Here is a 12312-nt window from a genome sequence, read left to right as displayed (position 1 = left end):
GAATTTTAATAATCGAATCGTGAGGTGTCCAAAGATTCCCACCATTAATTGCAGTAGAGTTTCCAATATATTCCACTATTTTCTCGTTTTGTAGGAGGGGCTTTAATGTCTGTCTTTGATGTCTAAACTCTGACTCTGATGTCATTGGTGCTGACTGAATTCTACCCCCTGACAGACTGGGAAGGCTCCTATTGGTGATGTCATCATAAATACATGAAGGTCTTGTTTCAGTGTCAGGAACCAATCAGAGCAGCCTCCTCCTGACTAAACAGCTCTACTCATCAAGCCCCTGACCCCAGACTCTTCTTGGTGAACTGATCAGAGATCAGATTAGTAGAGAAGCAGTGACACAAAGGGAAACTTCCTCATTCCCTGAACGCAGCTTCATCAAACAGAGCAATGCTAACTGGTCACCTGCAGTAGTGATGTCATCAGGACAGGAAGTTGATCAGACATGGGAACTTTGACTCAGATCAACCAGGGAGGGAGGAGTTATCAGAGTCTGATTGTGCTGATGAATCATCAGAACTCTCCATCACGCCGCGGTCTCAGCGTTTGACCTGAAGTCCCAGGCTTCAAGTCAATTTTGTCAATTTTATTTGTATAGCGCCAAATCACAACAAAAGTTCTCTCATGACTCTTTACAGGTAGAGCAGGTCTAGAACCAAACTCCTTCAATGAACCTCCACCCAACAATTCTCCATCAGCAAGCACATCCTGCAACAGTGCTGACAAAAACCTTCCTTTTAACAGGCAGGAACGTCAAGCAGATCCAGGGTCAGTGGGGACGGCCTTCTGCTTTGACCGGTTGGGGGGAAAGAGAGCAGGAGAGTGGGGCAGAGACAAAGACAGATAATGGAGGAAGACAGATATGCAGAAGGAAAGAGAGGGACAGAGATAAAGAGAGAGAGAAGGGAAGAGACTGATGAACAGACCATGAGCAGGTGGAGCTACGGGTGACAGCTTGAGCCTCTTCAGGTCTGCAGCCTCCTCCAGCAGCACCAGGATCTGGGATGAGGGGAGCCTGAAGGCTCTGGAGAAGGAGACGAGTTAGTAATACATATGAGTATGATTTATGTATGACACATATAGGAGGACAGAAAGGAGGAGAGAGAAGCCCAGTGCACCATGGGAGATCTCCCAGCAGCCTAAGCCTATAGCAGCATATCTAAGGGCCAGCCTAAGCAGCCCAACTATAAGCCTGATCAAAAAGGTTGCTCTTAAAGGTCGAGAGGGTGTCTGCATCCTGGACTGAAACTGGGAGACGGTTCCACAGGAGGGGAGCCTGATAGCTGAAGGCTCTGGCTCCATTCTACTTTTAGAACTCCAGGAACCAACAGTAACCCTGCATCCTGGGAGCGAAGGGTTCTAGCTGGATAATAGGGGACTAGGAGCTCTGTCAGGTAAGAAGGAGCCTGACTGTTGAGGACTTTGTATGTTAGAAGGAGAATTTAGAATTCTATTCTGAATGTGACAGGGAGCCATGCAGAGAAGCCAGTACAGGAGAGACATGGTCTCTTCTACCAGTTCTAGTCAACACACGGGCAGCAGCATTTTGGACCAGCTGGAGAGTCTTTAGGGACCTACTGGTGGAGCCTGATAGGAGGGAATTGCAGTCATCCAGCCTGGAAGTGACAAAGGCATGGACTAGTTTTCCTGCATCTTTTTGAGACAGGATGTGTCTGATCTCAGCAATGTTTCACAAATGAAAGAAAGCAGTCCTAGAAATTTGCTGAATGTGGGCATGAAAGGACAGATCCTGATCAAAGAGACCTCCTCGGTTCCTTAGGGTGGTGCTGGGGGCCAAGGTGATACCTTCTAGGGTACCTGTCTCATTAGATAGGGTGTCTTGAAGATGTTTTGGGCCCAGGACAATGACTTTGGTTTTATTGGAGTTTAATAAAAGTTTAATAAAAGGAAATTAAGGGTCATCCAAGGGTTCTCCCCAAACTCTCAGGGTGGGTCTGACCACATCTGAGCAGGACACCATGAACAGGCTAAATGAGGACATCTCAGTGTCAAATCTGTCATTTCCTGTTGCCAGTAGGTGGCGCTGTGGTCACTACTGACCTGTAGATGTGTTCAGACTGGGATGTTGATCAAACCTGGAAGTTTCAAACAGATCTGACAGGTGGAGAGGATTCAGAAGAGTTGAAGCTTCATTTTAGTTGGAGCCTGAAAATGAGGTGAGACTGAGGGCTCACAGGAGTTGCAGGTAGGTGCTGCCCCCTAGTGACCCAATGGAGAACGACATGTAATGACATGCACGTTCTACATTTTCCATTTCTTGAGGCCGTTACATAAAAATAGGAAGTTGATCCAAGTCAGAAACCTTCAAACTGGATGTGAGTCCAGTTGTTTAAAGTAGAGTCAATGGTGACACCCCAGTAGTTTGTAGTCTGCTGGGTGTCATAGAATGTTTGCTAGTGAATGAAACGTGGCAGCCCTGCACCAACTGCTCAGAGTCCATGTTGCCTGGGTGGACTGCATGTTTGTGTTCCGTCGTTTGTCTTGGAAGCCTCGTCTGGTTCTTCCTCCACAGAACTCTTTGCTCACAGGACATTCCAGTCTGTTCATGACAAATGTGGTTTTCCAGGTCATGGAATGATTCATAGGGAATTGTTTTTGGGAGGCAGCATCCTGGAGGGTTTGGTTTGCTCTCCGTTTGCTCAGTGATTAAATAGAAACCAACCTTTGACATGACAGTGCAGTGTTGCTGATGTTTGTGTCAAGTAAGTTGCATGGAACAAACAGCACTGCAAACTGGGTTTCAGCTGGAGGTTCAGAGGAAAGTAGAGAAGTCTTCCAGGGGCCTGGAGCTCTGTGGTGGGTTGGAGCTGAACTAGAGAGGATTGATGGTGGAGGACCAGGAACACGTCACTGGAACCAGAACCACACTGCAAGCCAGTTTGCTCTCTTGCTTCCTTCCAAACGTTCAAATGTTCCATTAGAAGTGGAACCTTCCTGTCTCACTTTACTGAGTCCCAATGAGGGTGTGGCTAATCTGAACAGGTCAGACCAGCGTTGACTGCACACTCCAAACATCTTATTAGGAAGGGGTGGTGAACACAAACATGCTAACTTCCTTAGCGCGAGCCAGAGACCAGTCAGTTTACAGTCCAGCCCTCATTTGGTCTCAAGCTTTTGGTTTGTGAGTGAAAGAAGAATGGAATCCAATGTTGTTGAGGAAGTCCAATCAGCTGAAACTCAAACATTTCTGTTTTAATGGAGAAACTCCTGGTAAAATCTGGTTTTACCATCAAAAATAATCTAAATGTTCTTTTCACCTTCAAACAAACTTTCCTTTCCCCGTGAACAATGAGCATAAATCAGCTGCAGCCATGTTTTCGGAATGTTCCTACTGTGTAGTGACCAGTGAGGAGAGGCTGTTACCATGGGGACAATGTTTACTTTGTCCTGTTACTAGGAGGAGGGATTTACCTGTGGCTGAGCATCGAAGGCAGCTTCAAGGAACCAGAAATGCCCTTATTTTGACATGACTTGGTTCAAGGATTCCCCTGAAATTCAAGGCCCTGAATGGGAAAGTATTTACAAACCTGGTAACGTAAACAACAAACCAGTCAAACCACAGCTACCAGTTTAAACTTCAGACTTGGAGGTTCATGTTCATGATCGACTTCCAAAACTTGACTTCAGAAATCTTTGAACCCAGGATATTTTTTTATTCTTTGATTTCAGAATTTTGTCTTTGATGTCATCGTGACACAATGGACCGAACCTCTAGATTTGATAGTCTACTGCCCTCTGGTGGTGAGGCAGTGGGGATGCAGGTGATCTGCTGGTCTGGTTGAACGTGAGTGGACAGAAACCTTGTTGAGGTGACTGGGAGTTCCTGACTGTGGTGAGCTGCCTTGCTTCTCCTCAGGTCTTCATGGTGGCTTTCTGCTGGACTGTTGTTGAAGGGAACATGGCATCGTATCATTTTCAGATCTGACATCTGGACAGTGGACAGATGTGACATCATCATGGTCTCACTGCCTGCTTTGTTCATGGATCAATGGAACGTTGTGTTGGAACCTTTATTGTAGAACTGCTATGAGCTGAGAGCTCAGTGTTGTTGGAACAACGCAGCTCCACATGGGACTGATGTGATGAAGAGGTTTTTATTGAGCTGAAGCTGGAGAGCAACAATCAAAATGGAGCAGCAAACATTCTGATGGCAACGTTTACAGAGGAAAACTGTTGCAGAGTTCAGAGTCCCAGTGAGTCAGGTCAGGACTGGGAACACTGGTCTCTCCTCAGCACCTCTGACACTGGAGTCTGGGAGCCCTGGGTGGCCTCACAGCTCACCGAGCCCACCTTCCTCCACTGGTCTGCAGGGAACCTCAGGGTGCTGCTCCAGCTGTAGAGCCCGTCCTTCTCCAGCACCCCGGGGCTCCTGCTCTCCTCCCCGCCGCCGCTGCTGCCGTCCACCTTCCAGGCCAGACTCCAGTCTGAAGGGAAGCCCTTGTTGGCCAGACACACCAGCGTGACCCTCTCCTGCTGCAGCTCCTGGCTGGAGGGGGGCAGCACCGTCAGGGAGGGAGGGACATCACCTAGAAGACACCGCTCAGATTAGAGGACGGGGCAGCTGTCAATCAAACCCTGCTGCTTGGACACCAGGACTGTGAGAGCAGATTTCCTCTTGAAGGAGTTTCTGTCAGATGTTTCTCTGCTCCAGCAGTCACTCACTCACACATTGTTTCACTTCCCTTCAAGAAGCGTCTCAGAAAGAGTCCTCACCACCCAAATAGAAGCAGGACCCTGACAATGGAGGAAAGCCCCTTTGGCAGCAGCTCCACTTTGAAAACTGCCATCAACTGAAGCTTCTCTGTTCAGTCATGAAGATGAAGAACAAAGAAACCCCACACATTCCAATCTCCCTGATTCAGCTGCTGGTAGAATGGACTTGTAGCAGATTGAGTCCTTGAACAGAGGGGTTCACCTCACTGAGGCTGACAGTCTCCAAGCAGAGTGAAGCAACCAGCACCAATGATTCTACAGGGGATTTTCAACCTGCACTCATCAAACACTACAAATGAGTGACAAGCAAACGGCAAATTAGAAAATTACATTGAAATGAAATGAAATCTGTTCAATTCACCATGTAAAACTGGGCCATTTTCAAATGGAAGCGTCCGTTCTTCTTGATGTGGACTTCAGTCCTCACTCATCAAACAGTTCAAACTGAAGGGACACCCATTGGATCATTTCTACACTTCAAGGAGTTCAATTTCAGTCTGACAGGAATTTGGACAGAAACCTTCTTGGAGTTGTTCTCCACGTTAAAGCAGGAGAACTCAACACATCAACACACCAACACACAAACTGTTAAAAACACACAAAAACTCTGCTGCAAATGTTCCCTGATGGAATTTACAACCAAACTGGACAACATTTTCCTCAGAGTTTGAGCAGAAACTTACGTCCAACATCCAGTCTGGTTCCTCCACCGAACGTCCACCACAGTGACACAAACTCATTGAAGCGCCGTACAAAAACCTCTGACTGTAGAGACACGACTCTCTGACTGGGAAACACACACCCACTTGAGTCAGAAGCCAGCAGTCAAACGTCTGAGCTGCTTTGAACCCTGCCAGCACAGCAGCAGGTCAACAAGTCTGCTTCCATGTTCTAGATGGTCATGAATCAAGAGATTAGACCTGAAAATGAAGAGAAGTCATGGAAGCTACGGAGCCCCAGAGCGGCCAAAGACCGACTTGAACAAGTTCCCTCAGTTCATCAATCCATGGCCAGGAGATAGAACCTGTTCCCTCTGATGCAGAACTTGGAACCGGTTCTATTTGATGACCACAAATTAACGAGGCTCATCATTAAAAAATCAAAAAAATCAAATGAATCCCATTGTGGGAGCAACATCTGGCTCCAACATGTGTTTTCTGTCTCTCTGGCCTCTCCAGGGCTCCGTACTCATCACATGAAGGTCAGAGCAGCTAAAAAGGAGCTCTGACACATCCTGATCAATACTCTGATCAGGTGATTGATTGATTGACGGATGCAGCAGCAGCATCAGAGCGTCCACGTCTCTGCTGAGTCCCTCTGAACATTTCCATAGAGAGACACTTTGCATCAGCAGCACCATGCTCCAGTGCTCCGGGACACTTTATAGTCCTGAGACTTGAACCCTGGATGACTGACAGCTGTCCGTCACCACAACAGAAGCCACAGAAATCTGCTCATCAGAAACATGGCGTTGACCTCCGCCCTCGTCTGGACGCTCCTCTGCTGCTGCTTGACAGGTAAAGTCCAGAGGGTCCAGCTGCTGTCCTCCATCAACATGGGTCCTCTGAGATGAAGCTGCTTGATGGTTGTGTGTGTGTCTCCTCAGAGTCCAGAGGTCAGGTCACCGTGACTCAGCCTGCAGCAGTGAGATCTGCTCCAGGAGCCTCCGTCTCCCTCCCATGTTCAACCAGTCAGGATGTTTATAGTGGGAACTATTTATCCTGGTACCAGCAGAGAGAAGGAGAACCTCCTAAACTTCTCATTTACTGGGCCACCTCGAGAGCATCAGGGACTCCAGCTCGTTTTTCAGGCAGTGGATCAAACTCTGGCTTCACTCTGACCATCAGTGGAGTTCAGGCTGAAGATGCAGCCGTTTATCACTGTCAGAGTTCACAGCATCAACAGTCAGGGGGTGTTCACACTGTGAAAAACCATCGTACAAAAACCTCCCTCAGTCACACTGAAGTGAAACTGAACTGACTGCTGCAGCTGGGAGCTGCTGACACACACACACACACACACACACACACACACACACACACACACACACACACTCACACACACACACGCACACAGGCTTGATGAGAAGAACTAGAACTAGAAGAACTAGGATTCAGATTTTCTGCTGATGACGTTGTGATCTTCATCACCAATTCTTCATCCTGATTGTGGTCCTTCATCAGATTAGCAGCTTCTCTCTGATGATGTCACTCACATCAACTGTGCTTCTGCTTGGATTTTCAATGAACTTCAAGAAAAACCAGCAGCAGCAGCAGGGAGGGACGACTGGACCCTGCAGAGAGAGACTGAGCAGCTCTAAAAGGGACAGGAGGCTGAGACTTCTGCTGCTTGTCCTCACACGACTCTGCTGAGGAGACTTGGAGGAAACTTGTCTTCGGTCTCTCATTTCTCTCTGAGCTCAGTAACCATAGCAACCGAGAGGCATCGCTGCTGGACCGTGACAACAGACGGTTTCAGAACTAAAGATAAGAAGAAGAGAGAACTCACCGTTCCTAAGTTTCAACAGCCAAAATAAAAGCAGCTTTGGAAAGTTTGAAAAACCACCAGAATGAACACTTGTTGGTTCATCTGGTTTGGTTTCACTGAAGCCAAACACAAGATCCAGATTCTCATGATCTTTGTGTCTGCCTTGACCAATGGTGTGAGAGAGAGAGAGATTTTTAATTTTTTAAAATCCATTTTATTTGCTGCTCTTATATATTAAAGCATTTCACTGTGTACTTTGAATGATCACATTCTCAACAAAATCACCCTTCCTTTCAATCAAAAGATCAGTTTATAGACACTCATGCTGAACGATACACACATGGACCTACACAGACATGAACATATGTACACTGTAAAAAACCACCTATAGTATTTACCCAATAAATCTGAGGTACATTTGCACTCTTTATTTAGGTAGATTTAATGACATATTTTAGGTATAAAGTACCTCAAATAAAAAGCTATGACATACTAAAATAAATTGAGTAAAGTTCACCTCACATTCCGCTGTACATTCAACTACTAATTACTCAATGAAATTGGGTAGTATTTACTCTTGATTGTTAGTACTACTACACTAGTTACTTAATAATTATTATTCAAAATTGATTATTATGAGTAAATAAACATTAATTATTCAAGGAAGGTAAGATTGACCTCAAAAAACTTGCTTCAGACAAACAGGTGAAAATGTCAATGTTTTTAATGAACAAAAAGTTTAAAAGCAGACACAACATAAAGGGAGCCTTTGTCCATATTTCCAAAAGGTGTGTGGTCCTGCATCACAGAGCACTGATGTGGAAGGACAGGAGATGACATAAAATAGACTGTGAACATTCAGAAGCTATCGGCTTTATTCTTGAAATCATCGAACTGAAATCATGAACGGTGACAAACACTGGTTCAGAGGCTGCTGTGACTTCACTTCATCCTGGTCTTTATCTTCAAACATGCTCCTAAATACATTTTACAGTCGACCATTTTCAGTCATAAATGTGAAGGAAACTATGTCATAGCGGGCATTTCTCTCAGATGCAACAGACAACATAGTGGAGAACTATAAAGCATCAAACATCAGCAGATGATCAGTCTTTAAGGTAGAAACTGGTGCATGGAAGCGGCCGTGTGATTGATGCTTCTTTAACTAAAGGAACAGCTCATGTTTTCCAGCTGAACAAACGAAGCCCACCGTCACCTCAGTGTAACGGAGAGAGTAAAGAGACGAGAAGAGAGAGGGAATAGAAATCTGCTGAGAGGAAGAGTGGTTCAACGATGGAGAAGCTGCTTTTAGAGTGTTAAAGCAGGAGTCCCCAATCATGTCCCATGGAGGGCCGAGTGTGCAGGTTTTCATTCCAACCACTCGCGACACCATCGACCAGAGACCAAGAGAACTAATTAGAAAAAAGAAAGAAAGAAAAGAAAACAAGGAAAAGAAAAAAGGCAAATCTGTTGGAGTCTTTTTTTAAATTTTGTATCTGTTTGCAATTTTTTTTGTTTTTGATGGCTTGATTTTTTTTGGGGGGGGGGGGATTGCTTGAAAAAGAAACCAAAAAAGCTCCATTCTCTCAGCCCCCCATGGCACATGATTGGGATCCCTGATGTAAATAGTTCATTCCATTAGCTTGGTTTTGAGGGTGTGGACCTTCTTGAACAGCTTTGCTCCATCAAGCTCCAAGAAGAGTTTCTGGAATACTTGGAAGGTATTTTGGAGTGTTTTGGGATACTCAAGGTTCAGGGCACAGATCAAGCCCATCAACAGCATGCAGGCGTTGGTTGGGTTTCCACACCCAGCCAGAACTTGGTTGCCCTCAATCACAACTGACACTTCTGCGGGATCCTCCTCAGCCATGACATTATGGACCAGGATCACCTTCATCGTTTGTTCTGTGGTCCTCACATGAGTCCTCCATGTTAAAAAGGAATAAGAAAAAGCATGTGATTTTTTAATTTAAGGGTGTATATATATATGGGAGGAGAGAGGAGAGATGGGAGAAGAGGAGAGAGGAGAGATGGGAGAAGAGGAGAGAGGAGAGATGAGAGATGGGAGAAGAGGAGAGAGGAGAGATGGGAGAAGAGGAGAGAGGAGAGATGGGAGAAGAGGAGAGAGGAGAGATGGGAGAAGAGGAGAGAGGAGAGATGGGAGAAGAGGAGAGAGCAGAGATGAGAGAAGAGGAGAGAGGAGAGATGAGAGAAGAGGAGAGAGGAGAGATGGGAGAAGAGGAGAGAGGAGAGATGGGAGAAGAGGAGAGAGCAGAGATGAGAGAAGAGGAGAGAGGAGAGAGCAGAGATGAGAGAAGAGAGAGGAGAGGAGAGATGGGAGAAGAGGAGAGAGGAGAGCAGAGATGGGAGAAGAGGAGAGCAGAGATGAGAGAAGAGGAGAGATGAGAGAAGAGAGAGGAGAGGAGAGATGGGAGAAGAGCAGAGATGGGAGAAGAGGAGAGAGGAGAGCAGAGATGAGAGAAGAGGAGAGAGGAGAGCAGAGATGAGAGAAGAGGAGAGATGAGAGAAGAGGAGAGAGGAGGGGAGAGATGGGAGAAGAGGAGAGATGAGAGAAGAGGAGAGAGCAGAGCAGAGATGAGAGAAGAGGAGAGATGGGAGGAGAGGAGAGATGGGAGAAGAGGAGAGAGCAGAGCAGAGATGAGAGAAGAGGAGAGAGGAGAGCAGAGATGAGAGAAGAGGAGAGAGGAGAGCAGAGATGAGAGAAGAGGAGAGAGGAGAGCAGAGATGGGAGAAGAGGAGAGAGCAGAGGAGAGATGGGAGAAGAGGAGAGAGGAGAGCAGAGATGAGAGAAGAGGAGAGAGGAGAGATGAGAGAAGAGGAGAGAGGAGGGGAGAGATGGGAGAAGAGGAGAGAGGAGAGCAGAGATGAGAGAAGAGGAGAGAGGAGAGCAGAGATGAGAGAAGAGGAGAGATGGGAGGAGAGAGGAGAGCAGAGATGGGAGAAGAGGAGAGAGCAGAGGAGAGATGGGAGAAGAGGAGAGAGGAGAGCAGAGATGAGAGAAGAGGAGAGAGGAGAGACGAGAGGAGAGGAGGGGAGAGATGGGAGAAGAGGAGAGAGGAGAGCAGAGATGAGAGAAGAGGAGAGAGGAGAGAAGAGGAGAGCAGAGATGAGAGGAGAGGAGAGAGCAGAGATGGGAGAAGAGGAGAGAGGAGAGATGAGAGGAGAAAAGATAACAGAGGAGAGGAGGTAGGGGAGGAGGGAAAGCAGGTAAAGGAGGCCAGTCAGCCATCAGTCACTTCCCAACATACCTGGCAGTCTTGGAAGAGCTCTTCTTGCCTGTCCCCAAGATGACTGATGAGGCAGCGGAGAACTCCATCCCTCTTCTGGTAAATGCTCTGAGACTGTGAGGAGATCCATTTATTAAATACACATTTACATGCCCTTACACTGAAGGCACTTTTTCACACACAGTATTTGACACTTCACTGATTTTATGATGAACTCTTGGTTAGAGCTTTCACTTCATGGATGACAATGCAAATGTTTCAAATGATCTCACTTCTATTTCACTTCAATCACATCTTGCTCATTCCTCAAAGCAAACATACCTCATTTATAGAGTCCAGCAGAGGACGCATCTTGGAACCAGTAGCTCCTCCTTTTGCACGCATCAGCTGCAGAAGACGGGGTGTGTACCCATCAAGTTTAAGCATGAATGTCCCCTCCAAGGACATTGTCGTTATACGACGGAACTCTTCTTTGATGTGGTGAACGAGTCAATGAACAGTGTACGAAACGTTCAATGGCAGACACCAGACATCAAAGTTAAAGTAAACAAATGAATGTTTCTTGGTGGAGAGAAAGATGATCAAACATTCTCACCTGAGCCTCACTGAATAATGCGGGCCACCTTTCTTTGAAGACACTGATGGATGGGCTGAGGGTCACCACTTCGACTCTTCGACTTGAAAAGGTTTTGGACATTTTTTCTGCGATTGTCTTTGCATTATTCTTCTTTTTTATTTCACTGATCAATTCAAGTCTCTCATTCTCCAACGGGTCTTCATCTTCTCCAGCAGGATGCGGAGGGAGATCATTTACCTCGGCTTTCTTTGGCTTTTTCACATTTTTAGCGGGACCTTTACCGTCTGGATGCTTCCTCCTTAATGTGTTGACTTCTACTTCAGGATAGGCATATTTTGGTGACTCTAGCTTGGCACGGTAATTGTGCATTTGGTACTTGATGCGCTGCTGCCAGCCGTATAACCCAGCAAACGATCCCGGCTCCTGAAGGCATGGAAACTTCTGAACAAGGGCTTCAGACACTGAGGTTGTTTGCTCATTTGTGGGGTATGCAGTGACAGAGAAAATTACTTTTGAAAGGTCATGCATTATTGCTGATTTCACACTTGCATCTCGGAAGTGTATTCCAGTGTCTTGATAAGACTTGTTTGCATCTGCAAGGATAAGCTCAACATCACGGGAAAACTGTGGAATTTTAAATGGCACTGGCCATGGAGCAGAGCGGCATGAACCAGGGAGAATGATGGTGTCTTTGAGCTGGACGATGCACAGACACTTGAGAGGATGGATCAGGATCTCCCGGATGGGTGTCAAATTCACTTTTACTCTCATGAGTGGTGTCCAGTGAGCTCACTGTTGAGGACAGTCCTGATTCATCCAGTGGTAGTGGGTGTAGGTCAAGGGTGATCAGTGGTTCTTTTCTTACCACTTTCACAGTGGCCTTGTGGTGCAGATCCGCAGTTGAGGTAAGAGTAAAAAAATGGTTCCCAAAGTCTTCGTCTTCATATAATAGTCCAAATTCCCCATGTAACTGGAAAGTTTTACCAACAACTGAAACAAGGTCTTCCACTGTATGAGGCATTCCTGCCGGAAGCATCAGCTTCTGTATGTTTTGTTCTTCTATTAGGACTCGTAACCGGACCGCCATTGTTGTTGGGAAGTGTTGTCCTCAGCTGTATTGACAGATAACCTAAAGAAATTTAGACAGTTGATAGATATGTTTACTTGCACAGGTTCATTTCATTTTCATTTGAACATTTCCAGACTTTACACACCCTAGTTTAGTACCATGTGGTGAGTACAGGATTGAGTAGTTTT

At 46.2% G+C, this 12312-nt stretch overlaps 1 protein-coding gene across 1 annotated transcript; it reads right to left on the bottom strand.

Annotated features, from left to right (window-relative positions):
* Positions 1–8860: 8860 nt before the first annotated feature.
* Positions 8861–11826, bottom strand: LOC147270647 (uncharacterized). Its single transcript, XM_086205316.1, has 4 exons — positions 11074–11826; positions 10800–10955; positions 10498–10592; positions 8861–9140 (listed from the first exon to the last, which is right to left on the bottom strand). Exons 1-4 carry the CDS (start codon positions 11824–11826, stop codon positions 8861–8863), a joined length of 1284 nt encoding a protein of 427 aa, XP_086061442.1.
* Positions 11827–12312: the final 486 nt, after the last annotated feature.

The sequence above is a fragment of the Aulostomus chinensis genome, chromosome 1 (assembly GCF_037954235.1).
Source record: "Aulostomus chinensis isolate RoL2024-O1b breed Wild chromosome 1, RoL_Achi_v1.0, whole genome shotgun sequence".
In the NCBI taxonomy this organism is placed as follows: domain Eukaryota; kingdom Metazoa; phylum Chordata; class Actinopteri; order Syngnathiformes; family Aulostomidae; genus Aulostomus; species Aulostomus chinensis.
This window is presented reverse-complemented; position numbering and strand designations above follow the sequence as displayed.